Here is a 24937-nt window from a genome sequence, read left to right on the forward strand (position 1 = left end):
AGCATATTGACAAACACAAAATGACTTCAAAATCTTTTCACTCGTTTTTTTGCGAGGCTGTCATTATAGTAAAGCCCCCTGCTTTAACACTTGTAAGCTATGACATCAGTTAGCGTGGCTACTTGAAAAATCGCACGCGGGGCGGGGGGTGCAGCCGACGCACGTGCGCGGAATAGGCAAGGCAAGTTCGCAATTCTCTTGTCAAATCGATCGTGGCTCTGGAGGAGCGCGCGACGCGCAGTTATCAGCGCAGACTTCCCCATCACTCACAATCCCAGCGGTTCCGGGGGACGCGTGTGACGCGCGCCTCGCCTCGCGGGGACACAGCTGTTAATAACCTAACAAACATGTCTGGAGCATTATAAGGTCATTAGTCTACTAACCCCCATATGGATTTACCCACGTCTTTGGCGACGTTCAAACGCTGCGTTTCGTTTATCGTTTTCTCTCATCCATCCTATCGTTGATGGCTGGCGGACAGATTCGCCAAATAATGGCTACATTCGGTTTATGAACTCTTCATCTCATCTTTGCCCACTCGGGGTCCGTGTGATGGACAGGCGGCTAGTGCGCGCGACCTGCAGTGTTTGGAGTGAGTAGAAAGTAAGCTCGTTTTTAACACTCGTCTTCCGGACTGCTGTCACACTTTGAAGAAGAATGCGCTCGCTTTCATAAACCGAGGTAAAACTCTTTTTACTCTGTTCGCTTTTGAGCTCAAACTTGTTTTTGGGTGCAAATGTTGTGGGTTGTTATCTAAATGTAACGCAATAGGGTTTGACATTGAAATAAACTTTATAAGAACGCGCCATTTGACACAACATCCAGATAAAGAAGGTCTGGAGTTCGTGATTATCATACAATTTTGACCAAATCGTGATTTTTAACCAACTACCCTATCCTGGTGCGTTTGACCGTCTTCGTGCTTGCAGTTCACACTTACTGTACGTTAGTTGCTCTTGATCTGTCACTCAGCTTGACTGATTGTGTTTGAGAGATAAATTAAAAGGTTTGTAGATGTGCGATAAGCGATCAGTTAGGGTTGGTATGCTGCTTATCACCTATTGAACGTTTATCAAGTCTGCGTTTAATGCCGATTGTAACGAGTGCGTAAAGATGCCAGTGGATTGAGATGCGCGGCTGAAGCGCAGCGCGCTCAGAGCGCGTACCAGACGCACCAGGTGCATTTAAGCACATTCAAAAAGATAGATGTATGATGCACGGATCCTGAAACTGCGCTTTGATCGGATGAATGACAGTCACTCTCTCAAGTGAGATTTGTCTTTGCGCATTTTAATTGGCGCGGTAATGAGAGCCTCCCTCACCATGTAGTAATTGCTTTCCGCCTCCACCCTCTCACTGTTTGGCCATTTGTTCCCTCCAATAAGTATTGAGAGGGAGTCATTATTTCCCCTTTGTTTCTCGTCCTCCATGGTCTCTTGCAGAGACAATTGTGCCATTAGTTCAGCGGAGAGAGGCAGAGGTTGGGCGCGAATGTAAAGCGACTTAATTGTCATCGACACTCACATTAAGTGGCAAGCAACACAGCTGAGCCCAAGGAGATGACTCAATGTGTCTTTCCATCTATATTTTACTCTTTCTCTCTACCTCATGCACAGTCATCCCTTTCATTTGGGCCTTGCATCACAGTGTTCCCTTTGACAGAGAGGAGAGAGGGGGTGACAGAGGGCATGTGCATTCTGGAAGAGCATATCTGGGGTCTGCCTGCCTGTCTGCCTGCAGTTTATTGGTTTCCCCTCTATTGATGTCAGTTCTGTTTTAGCATTAACTTCTAACCCACCTTCTGCACTGCTCCGGGCACACCAGAACACCTGGTCTCTTCTCTTCTCTTCTCTTCTCTTCTCTTCTCTTCTCTTCTCTTCTCTTCTCTTCTCTTCTCTTCTCTTCTCTTCTCTTCTCTTCTCTTCTCTTCTCTTCTCTTCTCTTCTCTTCTCTTCTCTTCATTGTGGGAGGCCTAACACATTTTTGAAGCCATGTTCACAAAAGGAGGGCAGGATGGAGAGGTGTAACATGTGAGACGGAGGATGAAGGGATGCTTGGGGGGATATCTGATAGATAAGGCACGGATTGCGAGCAGCTCAGCTGGACAGATCTGCTCTCTGAGCTCTGAGCTGGCATTAGCCGATCCACTCCGTGCTGCCGTGATGGATGGATGCTCTTAGAACGGACAAGGACCAGAGAGAGCGAAAGAGCTTTGTGTGAAGAAGAGAGTGTGTGTGTGTTACAGAAATGAAGAGACATAAAGCAGTGATATAAATCGAAAAGGGTGAGAAAGAAATTAATGATGGAGTAAGAGATTCACTACGAACAGAAGGCGGTGATGGGAAAGTCCCTCATCTGTAAATGAGATTGTCCCCGATGGCCATTTTCTCTCCCAGTTCCCTCATTCTTCTTCCCCTCACAAATCTCAATGCTCCGCTGGATGCAGGTCTCAATTCGGCCCTGTGACTCACTATGTGAGTGCTGACAGTGAAAAACAGAGACGCTGCAGGGAGTCGAGCCTCAGGAGACTCTCTCCTGTTCTCTCTATCCCTCTCACGCACTCACTTTGTGTCAGTTGGCCCTGAAACCTTAAAAACAAGAGAGGCATGAGAGTGCACATTAGTCAAAAAGAGAGTTTAAAGAAAATAGTTTGGAACGCTCAAAAGCTAAGGGAAAAAAATACACCACAGCACGAAAATGTTAGTGCCAATACAAAACCAATACAGGATCCTAAGTGTATTAGGATTGAAATTGAAAAAAATCAGAAAAGAAATGATGACAGATCTGAGTGGGGAGAATTTGAAATGGTCCAGCTTTACCAAAGGAATATCTACGGTAACTTCACACTAAAATATTTACAATAAAACAACTTGATTTTAAACAGCGCTGAAACTTTTAGCATTATTTACAACCACCATAAATTCCCAAGCATCCCATTACTAAGAAAACATAATTGAATTATTTAAGCACAACGGCTAATGGATATTCCCACAGCCTTAGTTTTGTACTCAATGTTTTAAAGGTATCTTATATCTTCTCGAATACAGTAGATTGAACCCACTGACTTAGTATTTGTTATTCCCAAATGGAAGTCAATGTACTGTCTACTATGCGCATTGGTGATTCTCACGAAATCCAGATTTAGAAGGTGTCCAGCATCAGAATTTTTTAAAAGCCCTTGAAGCCATTTTTTTTTAAGATTAAGGTCTGAACTTACTATAACCATTATTTAAAAAATATTTCCTATAGAATTATTACATTTTTTAGATTATCATTATCAAAAATGATCATTACCGCAACATGATATTACATTATGCATTTACAAACTCGTGTTTCAGTAATGAGAACTAAAAAGTTGTCTAGGTACTATGACACACAGATTTTCAACTTTTATCTGGATAGAAAAAATAAGAACTGCTGACCTGGTAGCCATCTTGAGTGTCACAGTCAATTATGTCCTTTCCAACAATTTTATTTTGGAAAATTTTAGTTCCTAGAGGGCTTAAACAATGAATTGTTGCGGGGGATGAGAAAATTGGTCTTGGACACATTTATATTCCTTATTATTGTCTCTACATTTACCAATTATCACCAAATACCACATGTTTCTTTACTGTAAATATTTATAGTATAACATGCACTGAAGCTTTTTATTTTTTTGATTTTTTAATTATAAATATTTCCATGTCAAAGCCTAAATCCAGTCATGGACACATTGCGGTAATGAAAAATTTCCCCTTAAATGTGGAAAAAACAACAAAATTGGTTTGCATGATGTCATTTGAAATCATGTGCAAAATAGTACATGAAGAGATGTTTGTAACTGTATGCTTCTTATTTTGATAGCATTTACTTTTTTATCAAAATGTTTATCATAAGTCTAATTTCGCGACAATCACTCGCTTACTATCATTTATCAAAATATCTTCTTTTGTGTTCAACAGAATAAAGAACTTCATAAAGGTTTAGACAACATGAGGCTAAGTAGATAATAACAGAATTTTTTATTTTTGGGAGAACTATCCCTTTATGTTTAATTGATACAGTACTATACCAACAATAAATACAAGTTCACAGCATAATATGATTTAAAACTATTGTTGTACCATCATGTCACATATTATCCATCTTTTCCATCCTCCCCTTCAGTCTTTTCATTTTTTCTTGACAAAGCTTTACAATTTTTACTGTCTGGCCTAATAGCACTGAGCCCTCTTGTTTTCGGCAGTGAGTGGCGGTTTGGATTGGTTTATTTCACCCAGAATGAATGACATCCATTTCAATGGGATTTGCCTTAAATAACAGGCTAAAGGAAAAAGCTCTACGGCTTCAGCACAGGATATGTTGAATGCACAAGTACTTCTGTCTGATCTGAGGATTGGCAGTGAGAGTTGTCAAATATAAATTAAAATATGTTGAGCCGATACCACGTTGAAAGCCAGCGCTACGGTGTCAAAAACACACATAATCCAGCACATTATGACCCTAAACCATAAGTTTATTCCTCTTAGTGGATTGTGTTGCTCTGTCACAAGGTGAATCATTGCCTCCAGTATTCAGGTTACAAATCTGAAGGAAAAAAACGCGCCTTTTAAATAAGCATCAGTTTTGTGGGCGGCTTTAAGTGCTTTTGTGGCCCGAGCAAATGGAACCAAAACGTTGCTTCGCAGTTGTGGAGATTCTCAATCAACTGACAACAATCTCTATCAATGAAGCCGTTTTGTCTTTTCAGTCTGAGCTTTCAAACCTAATGCAAGATTCGTGGTTGAGTCTATAAACTGGATATGTGTGTGTGTGTTTGAGTGAGCGACTTTACAACTGTTTTTGTATCAGCTAACAGATGTTTAAATAAACAGCAATGTTTTCTATGTGTGATTAACCAAAACCCAATGCATAAGAAACACACACATTTACGTGCTTTACTTAATTGCTCAATGGAATGTAGTGCGTCTCTGAGCAGCGTAGTGCGTAAAGCATTGAGTTTAAGACATTAAGCCTGATTTATTATAGCAATAAACCACTCGAGGCCAAGTGCATTCTTAGGCACAATGTGAAGTGGAGTGTTTAAAATCCTGTTAACCTTGATAAAATATGATAAAAGACACCAAGTTCAATAAACAGTTAAATGTATGTGTTCTCATAGTCGGGTAAGTTGTTCTTACCAAATAATTTACTGTAGTTTTTAATCTAACTTTATGCAGTTTACCATAACAAAGTAGCAACTTACAACAGCTTTGAATATACTTCCAAGTCCAAGTGTTCCTGTACATCAATTGGTAGAGCATCGTGTTAGCAAAACAAAGATCATGCGTTTAAACCCAGGGAACACACACACATACTGACAAAATGAATAGCTTGAAGGGACACTCCACTTTTTTTTAAAATATGCTCATGTTTCAGCTCTCCTAGAGTTAAACATTTGATTTTTACCGTTATGGAATCCATTCAGCTGATCTCGGGTCTGGCGCTAGCACTTTTAGCATAGCTTATTACACGGCTCTCTGGAATGCTTGATTCTGATTGGTCAGTTGAGACATTTGCAGGTTCGTTCTTTTCAAATAATAACCGCTCCAAAATAATAACGCATAGCCGGACTACTTTCACGAGTAAAATCGCTCCGCGCCAATAAAGATCAATAAAGATTACTGTCTGTTTGGCGCCATCTTGTGACAAACACTCGACAACCACGACAAGACACAGAGAGCTTACTGAGACTGAACTTGACAAAATAGAGCATGACAGCTACGAAGCCAACACACAAAAAAATACAGAATGGGCATTAAAACTTCTCAAAGACTGGCTAAAAGAGAAAAAATGGAGACAAGTATGAAGCAGAGGATCTTAATAAGGTATTACGATCATTTTATGCATCTGTGCAAAGTTTCGCGGAAGGATAAAAATGTTAATTTAAAACAAATATGCCAATAAAATGTTTCAAATTCATATTCATGTCCAGTTTTTTTTCTTATGTGGCAAGTAGCCGTGTAATAAGCGGGATAATGTAGAGGCAGCCGGTAGTTATTGGGAAATAAGCCCCTTCAGTGTGATACAAGACCCTCCGCTACGCGTCGGGTCCTGATCACACTGTCGGGGCTTATTTCCCAATAACTACCGGCTGCCTCTACATTATCCCTTACTTAGCATAATCCATTGTATCTGATTAGACCATTAGCATCACGCTAAAAATAACCTATGAATTTCGAAATTTTTTCTATTTAAAACTTGACTCTTCTGTAGGTTTATCGTGTACTAAGACCGACGGAAAATTTAAAGTTGTGATTTTCTAGGCAGATATGGCTATGAACTATATATGAACTAAGTACCCTTGGTAACTTTTAATAGCAGTGGACTATTTTCAGGCACTGCATAATATCATTGCGCCTCCTGCAGCCATGTTACGGCAGCAAAGTCCTTGATTATTACGCCAAAATGAGAGTATAGTCCTAGCCATATCGGCCTAGAAAATCACAACTATTAATTTTCCGTCGGTCTTAGTACACGATGTAACTACAGAAGAGTCAAGTTTTAAATAGGAAAAATATTGAAACTCTTTGGTTATTTTTGAGTGCGTGCTAATGGTCTAATCAGATTCAATTAATTATGCTAAGCTATGCTAAAAGTGCTAACGCCAGACCTGGAGATCGTCTGAATGGATTCCAAAAAGGTTAAAAATCAAATGTTTAACTCTAGGGGAGCTGTAAAATGAGCATATTTTCAAAAAACGTGTCCATTCAAATGCACTGTACTATGGAAAAAAGCCTCTGCCAAATGCATACATGTAAAAGTAAAAGAAAGAAAAAGTAAGTATTACTTAAAAGAGGATATAAAAAAAGAGTCTCACTTTATTGAAATTACTGTTCTAGGATGGGCATTCTTTAAATCATATTTACACACAAACGTGGCACAGAAGCATCATTTGAGATGGCATTTAAGAAATGGTTTGTTTTAATGGCTTTTATTAATAAATTATGGATGTACAAATATGAAATGAAATGTAAAACCATACTTTTAAATATTAACGTAAATGAGGACAAATATGCTCCGTTATGACACCAATAAAGTTTTAAGCTGCTCTGAAGCTTTGAGGTACTAATATGCACTCTTTAGGTACAAAGGATAACTTCGCTTTTGTATCTTAACATAGCATAATTCAATCTTGCTTTTATGCCACATTATGCCTCTTAAGCCTTAACCTAGCTGTTTAAAGACAACTAAATACGCACACATTTTCACATCCTGTAAGGTAAATCAGTTTGAGAAGGTTTTTTAAGGACATTGGCTTTGCACTTTGTAGGATTTCCAGGTGTGTGTGTGTATTTGTGTATGCAAATTTTATCCAAATAATAACGCTTTTACCAACAATCATTTCACTGCACTCAATAATAAGTTTTGGTTTAAGTGTGTGTGTGTCTTTGTAAAAGCCAGCGTGTGTGAAAGGGAGAGGTTAGAAACCAGCGATCCTGAGGGACCACAGCAGTGCAGTGTCACACTCCACAGCCCCAAAGACAAATTAATTCACTTATTGATACCGTTGACACATCTCAGTGACTTTGTAAAATTAACAATTGATCACACTCGCTCTCCTTTTCTCTTTCCCCGTGCCTGACTTTTCCCATGTCTCCTTCTGCGTTTGCACGCCCGACACGTTCGGTCATTATTATAATTACGCAGCAGCCTGCAGGAGTCTGGTCATTAGTGATAGGGGGGTGCGAGATAATCGGAACAGTGCCCGAGCTCAGCACGTCTTTGTGGGGATGAGGGCAAGGAGAAAGACCCTGGCTCTGACAGCGGAGGAGCACTCTCATTGATTCTTCAAATCCACATTGAAATAGGACGTAGGGTCACAAAACTCCAGGACAATAAAAAGATCAGCGCATTTATCAGACAGACAGAGAGAGAAAGAGGGGTGGTGGTTTTGAGCTAATCTGTTTTTACTTAAGCTTACTCTACAAGTTGAGCTGGTTAGATCTCTTATGCGACACTACACAGATATGATGGAAATATAATAAAGGGATATCTTTGAATGAAACAATGAAATGCAGTGGATGTGAATGAAATGAATGCAGTTTTTTAAGGTATTTTCATGTCATGTCAAATTCAAAAGTTTATAATTGATGACAGTGTATGACCAGACTACAAAAGACACAGCTTGTACATGAAGTATCTTGTGCTTTTAAAATTAGCCAATCATGGTGAACTTCATGGAGTGTGAACATCTAGCTAATTGGACAGTTAACAGCGTCTTGGCCATCTCAAGATGAACCTGCACCTCACCAAATAAGAGCGATAGCTTACCAGCGGCTTTACCTCTTACTCAAGGGCTTTAAATGTGATGTGGAAACATCTATGTTATAAGGCAGGAACACACACACACCTAAACCAATGAAATGAAAGACTGGTTTCAGTGCTTCTTAAAGCGTCTGTGAGGAAATGGATAAGATGAAAAAACTGACTGGTGATGTCATGAGATCTTGAGGTCCATGTCTCCATTCTGAGCAACAGGCTGTGAATGGGACTTAAGTGCAGCGAAGATCAATTCTTGTGTAATGTTAACTCTGTTTTGACCCCTGTCATCCTGTTACCCTTGGACAAGATATAAAAACAGTAGAAAGTTCAGGGGCTGGTAGAAAATGTCTGATATATCTCCAGCACAGCTTACAGTTAGTTTTGGTTAATATGCATCTTTTTTACATCAGATACATTCGTCACCAGTGTACGTAGTTTGCAGACCTGTAGTCATTCATGTGAAATGAATATTTGTATATACAGACATGGTGTGCACGCATGATTTTGTGCATGAAAAGGCAAAATCTGTTTTGCCAGGGTGTTTATCTATCCCCGCGTAGTCTTGTAGATTAAACTTGGGAAGGAAATCACATGCAGCTCCAATAGTCTCTAAAATAATCGCGCACACACACCAACCCATAAATACATATTGAAATGAGTTGCTGTATAGTGCCGGGTGGTGAAATTGCCTGCTTATCTTCAGTAATATCGGCTGAGCGAGAGCTGATGTACTCATCTGCAAACACACTGATACTGCAGGACCAGCGGTGCGGAAACTCCCCGCGTCCGTTTGGATTGGCTGTCGCGGCGCTTCACGGCGAGCCCGCCTGCAGATGCTCGTGGACGTAAACACACACGCACCGATATTGCCTCGAGACGCGGGAATGCAGTAGGCTGGAAACGTTTCATTGAAAGCCAGATAAATGCGCAGGAGGCCCCGGCCTCCCGCCGCATTTCGATATTGTGCATTTTGCCAGAAATCCGAGATGCTTTTAAGAACTGCTTTTGGCCCCCGCACAGTTTGGGCTCATTTTTGGTGGGGCCTCTCTTCGGAGAGATAGAGTTGTTTTGCAAAGTCATTTTTCTGCTCCGTTTGAAACCCAGAGCATGAAATGGTGTATTTAGGATCAAGAATGCTGTAGCAAATGACATGTTAGAGAAAGAGGGTGAAAATAAGGATGGAAAAAATGGTAAGGAATGGAAAGCATAAAGTTAATGGAACCATTGTGACTCCAGGTGCAGTTTAGATATGCATACACACTGCAAAAATGAATGGCTTAGTTTTTATTTTATTTTCAGCATTAATATCTAGAGATCAACATGATCTCAGGAAAGTCGTGTTATAGTCACACAAAATGGCACTTGAGCATGAATGTCTTTTTTGTGTCACCCGCACAAATTTCTATAAATAGTTTCTCGTGTTCATGGCACGACTTTCTCTTTCGTGTCATTTTATGTATTGTTTTCTCTTTTTTTCTATTTTTAAATCATTGTCGAATGGGGTTGTAGATTCGGGGTTTGGGTTAGGATGTACTTTAATGTATTGGTTTCTACATGTTTTTCTTCCGCTTTTAAAACTATTCTTGCCTGGAATTGGGGTTAGAGTTGGGGTTTGGGTTAGGATTTTTAAAAATGTAACAGAATTGATTCTAACCCCAATCGACAATGGTAAGAAAATAATACATAAAATGCCACGAAAAAGGAAGATGTCCCAACCGACACAAAAAGATATTCATAGATATTCGCGTGAGGGTCACGCAAAAAACATCCATGCTCAAGGCTCGAATAAAGCTGAATTTCGGGCCATGGGCACCAGGGCCGGAGTGGGACTCATTTTTAGCCCTGGAGTTTGATGCCTAGACCGGCCCACTTTAGTTCATGACTATATTAAAGTAATATAATTAAATCCTCAGTAGTATATAAGTATGCAATGCCCTTTTCTCTAAAGCCTTGCAATTCATTGTATTTTTCAAATATATAATTTACAATTCAATGCAAATACTGTAGCCTAAACAATTATGATTTTTGCCATGCTGCCCTATAAGGTATTTTAATATTATTCAATTAAACTTATTCAAAAACTACTGAAAGGAAATAAATGTTTTGTGTTTTCTCATATTTCTATTTTTTTTTAAATGGTGGGTCTTGAGATTACCTGTTGGTTGAAAAAGCTTGAAAACCACTGATATACAATACATGAGCAAGATTTATCAAAGATGAAGGGAAAGCAGATGTTAATATAAAATCTTTATCTTAATTTTTTAGTACTTAGATCATCTATTTTGTCAAATAACGTAAGGTAGGCCTAACTTGTGTCATATATATATATATATATATATATATATATATATATATATATATATATATATGGATTTTCAACATTTTGTTTTACTTGAAAACACATCATATGAAACTTACTTTTATCCATTGAACTGAAATGAGTTTTTTATAATAGATTTTTGTTTCTTGCAATAGAGGATTTATAGGCAAATGATTATTAATAGACAATAGATATAATTTTAATTCTAATATGAAGTCGTGCTCAAGTTCATGACAACACCGGCCCTTGTGGCAAAAAAAATAGACCGGCCCACCGGGAATTCTCCTGGTCCTCCCTATGGCCAATCCTCCCTATGGACTATAACACGACTTTCCATGAGATCAGTCTGCTAGAGATTGAGATACATTGCAAAATGACCCAAGATGTGTTATTTACTAAAAAAAAAGGGAAATGAAATCAAGTGAATTTATGCTTAAAACAGGTAAAAAGTATTTCAAAAAAAGAAAAAAAGAAATGTATTCAAAAATTGTGTAGATATTTATACCGTAAAACAAAGCAAAATTACTAAGACATTTCTTTTTAGCACTTTACCTTCTCAGACACAAACACTCCACTAGCATTTTTTCAATAAGACTCTTTCTCCTATCTCATCTGTATGTGCAAGTAAATCATTTTTATGTTGATTTCCCTGAAAACTTTAAACACTGTAAATCTAAGATGGTTGCTTTGTTTGTTTCATGATCCTGACCTGTCATTTTTGCTTGACCATGACTGAAACACTACATTGGTTAAGAGAGCAGATTTAAATGTTACCTTTAGCTTTACATAATTGTAACGTATTATTAAGTGGATTCCTTTTGTTTGGAAAAGTTTGACTGATCAAACAATCCCGGATGCATTTTCCGTGTATTTTTTCGTAATGTCCGTGTGAAAAGGGCTTGACTGACATATTTATATTTTGTGAATTACCAGTTGGTTATTTAAAAGTTTCGGGCTACGAATATTAATGCAAGACTAATTCATCCAGTACTCTAAAAGGTTTTTTATCATCATCACTCAAGCAGGCATGAAATACTGGAGTCCATTTCATTTTAGTTCCCCCTGTTTCTGAGAGCCACAGTTCACAACTCACTGGTCAATTTAAATGACTCCGGCTAGAAGTTACTGCAATGTACAGTTGGGGCTCACTGTATCTTCAACAGGAAAACAGAGCAGGCATTTCGCTGCGGGATGTACCTGCGACGTGTTGCCTCACCTGCATGTGTGTTTATATTTAATGCTTCTGTAGTGAGATCCGGCCATGAGATGATGACATCAAATGCAGGGCATAGTTTTTTATCTTAGTCGGAGGTGCAGCCGGTGCATGTCAATGAAGTCTGTGTGTGTGTGTGTGTGTGTGTGTGTGTGTGTGTGTGTGAGTGTGTCTGTTTGCGCTCATGGTTGTGTGTTTGTGATTGAGGTTAGGCCAAATGCAAATCAAGGCAATTTCCAGACAGACCTTCCTACGCAGACCGTCCCACTTCACATAATGATCAACTCTGTCTGCTCTGCTCAAGAGTTCTTCAGTTAATACACTGATAATACCACACACACACACACACACACACACACACGCACGCACGTGCACACAAGAGCAGACCCAAATATATGTCTACATGACTTTAAAGAAGTACAATGTTATGTTTTGGAGGAAGAATGATGTGAAATTCAGGTGGTAACAGTATGACTACTGCTGTATGTCATGACATTAGACCGCAGTTTGTGTGCAAATGTTTGTGTAGTCAGCTTTTATGTGTATGCAAGTGTAAGCAATAAACACTAGTGATTTAATGTGTTAGAATTAAAAGTCGTCAGTAATGTGAGTTGTGGGTTTGTCTATGTAAAGAGAATAAGACATGCACATACACTCATGCTAATACTAGATGTGGTGGATGAGAACTGGTTAACACACAGTCACACTTTATGAGCATGTCAGTCAAATAATCAAATTACCAGTCTGTGTCTGTGTATGTAAACAAATGCAGCATAAAGTTTAAACAACTTAATTATGCAAGTCAATTCAACCTTCTTTTTTTAGGTTTTGACTTGTGATAAGTTGACATAACTTAGAAAAACAACTTTGAAATTGTTTACATTTTTAAGTTCAAGTAACATAAAAACATTTTTTACAGTGTATTTATTTGCAGATAAACCTTATTGTATTACATCATACTGAGATTTACTCACTCAAATCAACAAATCATTGAAAATTATAATAATTGCATTTAATAAATAAAATTACAACAACAATACAGTATATGCACACTACAGAGGCGTCATGCCCATTCAAACTGAGTTTTTGCAACTTCAAAATCAAAGAAGCGTGCTTTAATCTGTTATTTGACTTTTAATCTGTTTAATATGCACAATGTTATCAATTTTGTGCTGCATCTTTGTTACTTTTCGGAGATTTTCGCTGTTTTGATAGTGTTTTGATCGTGTTACATTACTTTATTCTGGCGGCAGACATCGCAGTCACATACGTCATTAGCGTCGGAGCGCGCTCACGGCCTCTTTGCTGTTGCTGCTGCATTTTGCTATCTGAGGAATTAAAACGTGTAAGAAACGCTCACAACATTTCCAAACCCCAGTACGTTAACCTCCCTATATAGAAAATGTATGGTTAAATGTGACAGTCTCGACGTTATATTAGTAGATTTCTAGATTCATCTTGGTACAACGTCAAAGTTCGCCAGAGTTCACGGGGGCGCGGAATCACATATGAGGTAAAATTTGATGCAATAATGCGTTCCTCTTAAAATTTCATCCACATTTTTTCCCCTCTTCATTAAAATCAATCACGTGGCTATAGATTATGTATTTTTCGTTGTTTATATACTTTATGGATTTAAAATTACATCAACTTTATAGGATAATGCAGTTGTTGTGCAAAATGCATTAATGATGACCCAATTAAACAAATCATTTATTAAAACTTAAATAAATAAAACATGTCGTTTCAGATGTAAATATGATACCAATATGTCATTATTCCAATTGAATAGTATTTGATATGAAAGTTAGTCAACACTTTTATTTTGGAGGCTGTTGCATGAAAGCAGGGGTGTTCAGAAATGTAAGTGCCATGGAAAAGACTGAAAGCTCTATAATATTTCGTTTGATGTCTGTGTATACACAAATTTCTGTGAGCTGTGCTGCGCACACTGTGCCCCCTTAAAAACAATTGGTGCATGATGCCCCTGTGCACACCATTTTATTTTCTTAGACACACTGTTTTACCTTTCTCACTAAGAGCAATTCAGAGTATGTCCACAAGGGGGCAGAATGACACTCTTATTGACAATCATTAGACCATGGGCCGGGGGTATTCCAGAAAACTGGTTATGTGACATACCTGGGTATGTTTGAAATTAAAAATGTTTTTATGTATTCCCATGTCCGTGCATTAACTTAAGGTTACCAGTAGGAGGTTGATTAAACTAACTCTTATCAGGTGCCCCAAGAACTGACATGATCAGGGTAAACAGGTTTTAGGTTAATACCTATATCTTTCAACACCAAAAATAGGTTCAAATAATAATAATAATAAAAAAAAACAGAAAACTATCCTTGCTTTTATTGCATTATAACAATTAATGATACTTGCCATTGCCTTTAAGCAGTTGTGTAGTATTTTAGTGTTTTACCTTTTTTATGTTTTTATTGTAACACTATTGTTAAAGATCATTCTTATTAATGTAACTTTACTGTTACTGTAATTACTGTTTTTTATTTACAATAATAAAATGTATTCTTATTTGTTACTCTACAGTATTGAGATTTGTAGTGTGCTTTAGTTTCTTACAAACAATCATATGTTAGCCAAATATTTTCTAATATTCCAGTTTCTTTATCCAAACGATTGCTTATTGTTCTTTCCCTGGGACTATAGGATTAAATATTACCCAGACAATTGTTGAAAGGTGCCTTAAAATTTACCATATGGCCTTACAGTATAAATGAAATATATTCTTGACGTATTATCCCTGTACAGTGCTTTGCGGACAGTATAAATGTTAATAATGTAACATTTTTCATGTTGTCAATCGTATGCTAGGGGCAACTGTTCTTGCTACTCAGTATTCATTTCATACTCCTCTCTCTGTCAAGGTAAAGAGTCAAACAGGAATTTGACCTAATGGTTTCTGGCATTGCACTTGTCTGACAACTCGCAGGAACTTTCATTTACTGTGCGCATACATACCTGTGTATCGGTACGTGTATATGTACCAATGAAAATAAAAAGTATGGATGTGTGGATTGAACTTGTGAGATGTCTGAGGGTGATCTCTGAGCGTGTGATGTGTTTTCGTGCCCGGGGGTAGGTGAACTACTGTAAACAAAATATCAGTCCCATCTTTGTGGCCCCTTTGCTTGTGTGCGTGTGCTTTTGAAGAACACAGGTTGCATTGAGCCCTGAGGATGTATATCAGTCTATGAAGCTGCCCTTTTTTCCTTCTCTCCATCTGTGTTTCTGTCTTTCTCTCTTAAGGCAAGCCTTTCATTGCTCTCTCTCTCTCTCTCTCTCTCTCTCTCTTCAAACCTTCCGTCTCTCTTTTGATTCTTTCCTCTCAGTCTTATGTTTCCATGTTGCTTTTCTATAATCATATTATTTTCTGTATTTTCTGGCCTATATGTGTTTCTTCAGCGTCAGATTCTTTCATGTTCTTTCATGATTTTTATTAACATTTTCATTCCTGTTATGCTATAAAAAGGTCACCTTAAAATTGTTTTGTTAACTTAATGCTTCCATTATGCATTCATCAGTTTTTTCTTCAAATGCCTGTGTAATGTGTAAATGGGATTGTTTTACCCTTATCCTAGGCACAGACTTTATTATTGAAAAAATAGAATACTTTTTATATATTTTACACACACGCAAATGCGCACACTTTAATATATACATTGGCTTAGTTGTCTCTTTTTCAGCTTTTGACCTCATGCTATCCCTTTTCCTTCTGTCTCCTCAGTTTTTGAAGAAACAGGTGAGACTGGAGAATAAAGAAGGTGACATGGCCGACATTCTCACAGGGTGATCTGACAGGCCAAAACACAGGACAGAAAGGTAACATGATTGACAGCAAGGACATTTGTAGGGTTTTCATATGACCTTTAACATATTCTGATGCATTGCCAAATATGCATTTTACTCATTTTTAATGCTCTCTCTTTGTTGCTATCTTTTTGTTCTGGTCTCGTTCTAGATGAAGCTGTGGTGGTGGTCAATGTGGCCGTTGAAGGTCATAGTCTTGGTCATCTTGGTAATATGGTCTTGCCATCCGGTTTCTGCGGGTACAAAGAGTGTACGGGGACATACAGGTATATCAATGTCTTAACTCTTTCCCTGCCATTGAGGAGTTATCATGTCAATTAAGAGAAAACATTTGCATAAAAAACGTGTTCCTGATGAAGATTTATGTTAATCTGTAATACCGCGATTATCCACTAAATGGCGCACTTACCAAATAAAAAAAAACAGAAGCAATTTTTTTGCTAATTTTAAACTCTGTGTATGTCTTGATAATCGTTCTGAGTCTTATCTCTAATAAAATTCCTTCACAAAAATGCAATTATTTCAGCTTTTTGCAAAAATTTTATTTTTAAAGAAAAATACCCATATATAAGAGTTTATAAGCAGAGAAAAAATATATATAGGATGAAAGTTTTTTTCCCGTTTTGTTTGTTCGATTATTGTTTGTTTGAAAGTAGAGGGTCTGTTCTTTTTGTATGTATATATTTTTAAAAGACAAATTTCCTGGAAGGCATTTTGTGAAGCTTTTGTGAAAATCACAAAAATGCTGGCGGGCAACTTTTAAAAAAATGTCCGGCGGGAAATGAGATAATGAACTTTTCATATTTTTATGTACATTTACGGATATGAAGATTAAGCTTGACCTTTAATTTAAAGGGGACATTTCATTAGACTTTTTAAAGATGTAAAATAAGTATTTCCTGTCCACAGAGTACATTTGCAAAGTTCTAACTCAAAATACCCCACAGATCATTTTATATAGCATGTTAAAATTGTCACTTTGTAGGTGTAAGCAAAAATGTGCCATTTTAGGGTGTGTGTCCTTTAAAACACAAATGAGCTGATCTCTGTACTAATCGGCAGTGCCGTGGTTGGATAGTGCAGATTAAGGGGTCATATTATCCCTTTCTGACATCAGAGGGGGAGCCAAAGTTACTGGGTTGATCTTTCACATTTTCTAGATTGATAGAAGCACTGGGGACCCAATTATAGCACTTAAACATGGAAAAAGTCCATGTAAGATTTTCATGATATGTCCCCTTTAAACACATAATTGCTGCTATTGTCGGATACCGCTCTGTTCAAAAAATGTAATGGAAGCCGTTTTAGATCGCACATTTAAGTGTCACCACCACTGTACCACAGCATTATTAAAGCGAGTAGCAACAAATTCACACTTTTCATTAGATTTCACATCTTATGCAGTAAGGTGTTTTGGGCAGAGGGACAGTTCAGTAATGACTGTATTAAAATGTATGATCTTAAATGGTCTCTACCTCTCTCCATGTGCCTCTGTATACACACACACATAAGACAGAGCAAAAACTAAAATGATGTCCACTTCCCAACGCTAATTGACACCCACGAGCTAACTATTTCTGATTTGCATAATTCATGAAAGCTTCCCTCATGGCGACGAAGTGACCAGCAGTACATAAATATTTTAGCATGCCAAAAGGTCAGACTCCGGTTCTTTCGCTGAATCATTCATATTATGCAAAGTCCTCCCCAAAGTCAGCGTTGCTCCAGCTAATTATCACACTTTCTTTAATTATGACTTCTCTTTGTTTAGTTGTTGCTAATGCAAGGTGACCTTTTTCGCTGGCACAGAAATGCCACCAGCACCTCGAGCCGGCCTGACGGATGATGATGGTACTTCTCATGTTGATATGGAGAAGAGGTTACTCTTTTCACTGAGGTGTTTTTAATCAGCGTTCAGCGCTAATTACAGCGGCGCTGTTTTGAAGGTCACCAAAGTTTTCACATACCACCAAAGTAGTTTGTCATCGCTGCCCTCGGCACTGTGCTTTTTCAATTTAGATAATTCAAAAATGAGATCTTTTTCATACTGTATCTGAATTGATTCCTCCAGACTGCAATGACTTTAAATAAGGAGAAAATGGGAAAGTGTCCATCAGGTTTTCAAAACAAAACAAAAGCTGATATTTATGTAAACAGAGAAATGGAGTCCTTACTTAAGTCCTGAGCTTTAAGAGCGACTTAAATGTATTTATTTATGCATTTGTCAGACCCTTTATCCAAAGGAAATTACAGTGCATTCAAAGTTTTGTATTTCATTTGTGTTCCCTATCAAACCCATGACCTTTACATTGATAACAAAATGTGTTAATAAATTCAGCTGGAACACAGGGAATGGCTATAAAATTAAAGACTTAATGTATATAATAAAATATATAATATACAAATGCAAAAATTATAAATTGCATTACCCACATGTTTTGCTTTAGTTTCATTTATTTGTCACTTATGTCACTCACCATAAAGTCCATGGACTGAAGTTCACCTTCAGAAACGCAAGTTCATCATTGCAGTACCATTTGCACCCACATGGTGCCTCTGAAACTCCATAAATGCCTGTGGAGAAATCATCCCTCACAAGTCTCAATGAGGCAGTAATGGCTCATTTGTAAAGTTCTCCACTAGAAACATAGACACTAATGGGAATGGATGGTCCGAATCTCACCAAAACGAGGCAAAGGGCCATTGACTGATGGTTGACACAAAAACCAGACACTACAACTAACAACCACTTTTCTTGGCTGCGCATCCTGCCATGCTCATCCACCCTTGCAGGTAAATAAAGACAATGCTCTTGCTTTGTTTCTGTCTGCAGTAATAGGTCCCTTATAAAGCCAGGATTGACAACAGACGTCTCCATGCGTGTTGCATTTAAAGATCGCATGACATTTTTTGCATGCCTGCATGAGCAATTTGTCGCCATTTTCGACATATTGCTTTAAAGTGAGTCTGCCGTAGTCAAAGGCCACCCGCATTTGTGTCGTGTAATCCGAGCTTTGGTCTGTGTGAGTCTTCGTAGCTGTTTCTCTCATGACATAAAGATTAAACGCACATGTCCAGATGTCCGCATGCCATTTTTTGTGTCAATGACATTGGTCACATCCAATTAAAATCAACAACCTGAAGATATTACCTGGCAATGGAAAAGTGGAACACGTCACTATAGGTTTTCAAGCTCTGTGTCAGTGTTCTTGTTAAAACCATGTTAGTTTCATTTTGTTTTATGTTGGATTTTTTTATAATATAGGCCTACATGCATTTCTGGGACCTTAAGGGCCGTTCACATTATAACGATAACTATAATGTTACGATAACTATATTAGCGTCCACATAATTATATTATAAATATATTAGCGTCACCGGACAATAACAATACCTTTGGCACTTGCTCAAATCACTTGCCTATAATGGCATTAACTAATATTGTATATTTCTTGTAATAAAAACTTTTGCAAATGTCACTGAATGTGTAAATATGCTGTACTTGTTGCATTTACACAGCGGGTATAACCAGCAGATGACCTCAACATGCTGCATTTGCGTAGATCTAAACAGTGAATCTAGTTTGTGTAATCTAATATCATACCTTTTGTTGTAGACAATGTAGTAGGGAAAAAGCATTACGTAGTCAATTTCACAGCAACTGCATCAGGGCTGGATACCTGAGGTCATTTTATGTTGGCCCTCAGCAATGAGCTTCTCCACTGTCATTTCAAGTGCGTGTGCACTTGAAGTTCAAATAGATTTGATTGGCTGTCAATGATTTATCGTTCATCAGGTGGGGAAAAAACGATCAGAAAGTGATCCCAACAATATTGTTCATTGCATCTTTATCGTTGTAGTTGTGGTTTGAACTCCGTTATTTTCTTTTTAGGGGGCATACCATGAAAATGTGACTTTTTTCATGTTTAAGTGCTATTTATCAACCTAGAAAATGTGAATAAGATCAACCCAGTAACTTAGTTTTGGTAAACCATTCTCCACAAGCATGTAAAAAAATAGGTAATTGAAATTTGGCTCCCCTTGTGATGTCAGAAGGGGATGATACAATCCCTTAATCTGCACTATCCAACCATGCCACTGCCATTTAGTGCAGAGATCACCTCATTTGCATTTTAAAGGAAACACCCAAAACGACACCATTTTGCACACATCTAAAAAGTGACAATTTTAACATGTTATAATAAATTATCTATATGGTATTTTGAGCTAAAACTACACATACAGTACGTACTATAGGGACAACAAAGATTTATTTCACTTCTTAAAAAAGTCTTGCGAAATGTCCCCTTTAACTCTTTCACCGCCAGCATTTTTAAAGAAAGTTGCCAGCCAGCGCCAGCGCCAGCGTTTTCATGATTTTCACAAAAGTTTAATGTCTTCCAGAAAATGTTCTTCTTCAAATATATAAACATACAATATACCAAATGAAAGAACAGACCCTCTGCTTTCAAAAAAAAAACGTTTCATCCTACCTTCAGTAGTTCTTTTGTAATCAGCTTTTGAATATGGGTAGGTTTCTGCAAAAACACCACATTTTGAGCAAAAAGCAGAGATAATTCCATTTTTGTGACGGACTTTTCATAGAGATCCCATTCAGAGCGATCTTTAAAACAGACACGGACATGCAGCAGCTTGCCATAGGGCAATACTTCCGAGTTTAAAAAGTTGCGGAAGGGCCACCTAGTGGATAATAGCGGTATTGCAGAAAGACTGAAAAACTCGTCATTGGCGGGGAAATAACGGCCTTTAGTGACTTGTTTAGTATTAGTGAAGCAAATCTGTAGCTTATTTGGATGGGTATTTTAAAATGATGTCACAATGAAACGGAAGGAGCAATGGTCTTATTTTCCCCGTTGCGATGTATATCCGAGTGAAACGGCTTTTGAAATGAGAAAAAAGTAGGGCGGGATTTGAATTTGTCTATTGAGAATTGATGGATGGATTTGCACTCTTGCGCTCGCGCCATTAATCGTGAGGGGAGAAGATTACCGCTTTTTATTAAAGATTATAATTTTTTTTATAATAAAGCTCGCAGATATAGAAGTCAATTGTAAAAAATACCACAATATTACAAAATTTTTTAGTTTTTAATTTTAATTTCATTGTGACTTCAAGCTTACAATTAGTGAAGCTGGAGAAAGAGAGATGTATACAGTAGAAACACATATTTTCAATTTTACTTCTCTCTCTATCTGACAAGAAGGTTTTGCAGTCATACTGAGTGAGTTTTGAGGCATAGATCTGTGGATAAATGAGGTGTCTGCACCAGGCAGCTCAAGTGTAAAAATCACCTCAGGGCTCAACAGTAAAGACTTTCTCTGCTGGTCTGGTCTAGTCAGTGGTTCAGATGTCTACTTGGTTTGTCCACATCTTCAGTAACTTCAGGGCAAAAGACATTTACATTGCATTTACATTTATGCATTTAGAAGGCACTTTTATCCAAATTGTTGTCAGTTTAGGTTGGGTTTGAACCCATGTCTTTTTGTGCTGCTAATGTAATGCTCTACCACTGAGCTATACTGCCCTACAAAGGCTAAGTGCAGTTACTACGCAAACACTAACACCGAGAAAAATGCCCTGAAAGTTTTTTTTACACCAGCCAGTCAAACATGTTACTGCAATTTTGGCACACACGTTTCTCTGAAATGGGACAAAATTGAACCAGGAGACTTTGTCACAAGAAACAACAGATCTAACAAAGCCCATTTTAACCATTAACTCAATTTTGACCGAATGCATACTGCACTTTGGCTTTTTTAGGGCAGTATAGCATACAAGAGTATGTTTTTTAAAAGTATGTAAAACATAAATTTAACATAAAATAGAGAGACATCATTAATACATTTTAAATGATTCACTGGGAAGCAGTTGTAGCAATAGAAACAAACATAAAGTTTAAAGGGCACATACTATGTACATTTTTACAAGATGTAACATAAATCTCAGAATGTGTCTGTGAAGTTTCAGCTCAAAATACCCCACAGATCATTTGTCATAGCGTGTCCAAAATGCCCCTATTTAGGTGGGAGCATAAAAGTGCTGCTTCAAGTGTGTACCTTTAAATGCAAATGAGCTACAGCTCCTTACTCCCTTACCAACAGACAGTGAACGCTTTTGGTTAAAATAGTCTGAGACAATAATATCTTCATCCGCATTAGACAACCAACACATTTTGGAAAGCTTTTGGGTAAAATTAACCAGTCAGTGAGTGGCCTTGGGCGGAGCTTTATCAGTGTGACATCACATTAACAATAAAATCAAAACAGCATGTCTAATGAGATTGCGTTGGTTTAATGGGCATTAAAAAAGGGAGGTGGATTTTTTTCATTGTAGAGTTATGTTCACACACCACCAACAAATATTTATGTCCAAACACACCAGTGGATTTTGCATAAAATGTGCATTTTGAAGGAAGAAATTAATGTGACATTTTGACAAAATTATTCCGGTTCCCAATTGATAGTGAAACATGACTTGTGTCTGTTGTCATGGCAACAGCAAAGGTACAAACAGCTTGCATTCCTGTGTTTCAATTGTTGGTCTATGAGACCATGAGAAGTTGCATCACTGTTATTCAGCATCTTGCACCACAAGCATTGCGTATCAGCATTGTTTGACATTCAAATGTATTTTGTTTTGTTTTGTTGTGCGTCTAGTTGCATGTAGCTTTTTTAATCACAATAAGACACGTGAAGTCCACTTATTTACTCTTTTCTCTCCTTGCTCAACAGCAGCTCTACTACATGTGGACACAAACCAAATATGATGCAGCGTTTGCATAAGTAATGGTGGTATCGCTGACACTGGCTCCAGGGCATTAGATTATCATTATTGTTGAGCTCTGCACCTGTTAGATTAGCATCGCAAGTTTCTGATGTGTTTGAACTGGGGGTTGCTAATATTGTTTTTCTAGACTTTGTGATTTGTTAAATGTATAGTAGAATAAATGGAATATTGTTTAACTAGGTTTGCAGGCAATATTACTAAAAAAGGATGAACTTGCATGTAACCATACATGTATACTTACAGTATTGTTATAGTACATATTGTTTACAGTTAATAGAGACTACAAATCTTTAAGAAATCTTGTCATAAGTGTAATGTAAGCATATGATTGACATAATCTTGATATCTTTAATATCGTCTGAGTAAGGTCATGTCAAATATTGAAATCAATGTGAAATCAAACTTTGATGCTCCTAAACAGTGTCACATATTTGTGATGGTGGAAGTTATGATAAAGATCAACTAGTAATAAACCAACCTTATGTGGTGTGGTGGTACAGCAATGGTTTTAAATAGTAATACCTCCAAGTGATACCTGAGCTGCTGACTTCAGCATGGATACATGATACATTGATATATACTATGGTACTAAATGTTACTATACTACTTCACAAATTCACTATAATAAAATTTAGGCAATTCCCAAATATTTCCATGATACATATGCAAAACAACTGCGCAGTACTCTGGCATCTGTCTGAGAACTATAGGAAGTTCCTTTAGACACAGCCACCAAATATCTGCCCTTTTGGTGCGATACATGGCACACCATTTCGGTATTGACAGCAGAAAGACATGCTTCTTGATAAATCACACAAAGGCAAACCCTTCTCACACTGTCAGAATATATCAATCGCCTGGCTGCCCCATCAGCTCAAGGTAATGGTGTTTAGCTCGACACCCAGATGCGCCCGCCACAGGGATAGAGACAGTCAGCCATGCTTGAAATCTTACTTGATTTCAGGCCGATCTGAGATTTATTACTCTGAGACCATCACAACAACGCTTTAAATTCCAGAACAAGATGGCTACGGTGAAAAACCAAGCGGTTAATTCTAGCGTTCCGGCCGTGGAGGAGGAGGTGCACAAAATCACACGATTATCAGTAGAGTCATGCGTAGTGCGCTTAATGGTGCAGAGGCAGATTTTTACAGATGACAGACACAGAAAGTGAAGTTTTCATCGTATCACATTTTTGTCTGTTTAGTCATGATTGGCGTAAAACCTTATTACTCATTATTAGACATGTAAAAAAATGGGTGTAAAGCTGTGAGAGTTCAATTTTGTGGCTTGTGGGTGGCAGTAGTCCCATGGGCAAGAGATGTGTCGGACCTCAAATGTCTTGAGTATCCAAGAGGTGACGCCTGACTGTGTGAGACAGAGGTGTGAGTCAGGCATGAGTGAGGGGACATATCAAGAAAATCTGACTTTTTCCATGTTTAAGTGCTATAATTGGGTCCACAGTGTTTCTTTCAACCTAGAAAATGTGAAAAAGATTAACCCAGTAACTTAGTTTCGGTAAACCATTCTCTGCAAGCATTTGAAAAAATAGGTCATTGAAATTTGACTCCCTTGTGATGTCACAAGGGGATAATACTGCCCCTCATCTGCACTATTCAACCACAGTACTGCCATTTAGTGCAGAGATCAACTCATTTGCATTATAAAGGACACACCTAAAAATTGTTCATTTTTGCTCACACCTACAAAGTGGCAATTTTAACATGATATTATAAATTATCTATTTTGAGCTAAAACTTTACAAATACTCTGAGGGTACCAAAGATTTATTTGACATCTTAAAGTCTTGTGAAATATCCCCTAATGGTACACAATAGGTCCTTAGGGCATTTCAATATGTTGTATAGTATACAATGTATATAATTTTACCCCAGTGACTGAAAGGTACAGTTTTGTAATTTTTTTTTTTTCTGACAGTTTAGGTTACTTTACCTAATTGTATAATAAAAACAATTTTAATATGCAGAAGTCTCTGCATGATACATTAAATTAGATTTTCTTTTATTTGATTAATTATTGTTCTTTTAATCAATTATGTTTGTTTTGGTTTTATGTTTAGCAGAAAAGCCAGTTTTGATTCATTTAAAGCCATCATGTGGCTTATTGTGGCTGCATTACTAATCAGTTCAATTATGTTAAAGAATAAAAAAGCACATTTTAGTACAAAAAGGTCAAACATGGACCTAGCTGTCACTCTGGCAGTACCCTTTCAAAAAGTACACATTTGTACCTTTAGGGGCGGTTTCCCAGACAGGGATTAGACTAGTCCTAGACTAAAATAAATGTAAGAGCTGTTCAAACTGAAAACAACTTGCACTGACATACATCAGTGCCCTTTGTTGCCCTCAAATACACACAAGTAAGGCATGTTTGTTAAAACTAGTTCCTAATAAAATTAAGGCCTAGTCAACATGATCTCATGGAAAGTTGTGTTATATTCACGCAAAATT

At 37.6% G+C, this 24937-nt stretch overlaps 1 protein-coding gene across 1 annotated transcript in view; it reads left to right on the forward strand.

Moving 5' to 3' along the window:
• Nucleotides 1-217: 217 nt before the first annotated feature.
• Nucleotides 218-24937, forward strand: part of tafa4b (TAFA chemokine like family member 4b) — a 46710-nt gene continuing 21990 nt past the window's right edge. Inside the window, exons 1-3 of the mRNA XM_065242119.1 lie at nucleotides 218-681; nucleotides 15577-15671; nucleotides 15811-15925. Of these exons, the coding sequence (XP_065098191.1) occupies nucleotides 15811-15925 (115 nt within the window). The 5' untranslated portion in view covers nucleotides 218-681; nucleotides 15577-15671. The remainder of the gene's footprint in view (nucleotides 682-15576; nucleotides 15672-15810; nucleotides 15926-24937) is intronic.

The sequence above is a fragment of the Paramisgurnus dabryanus genome, chromosome 14, assembly GCF_030506205.2.
Source record: "Paramisgurnus dabryanus chromosome 14, PD_genome_1.1, whole genome shotgun sequence".
Lineage (NCBI taxonomy): Eukaryota > Metazoa > Chordata > Actinopteri > Cypriniformes > Cobitidae > Paramisgurnus > Paramisgurnus dabryanus.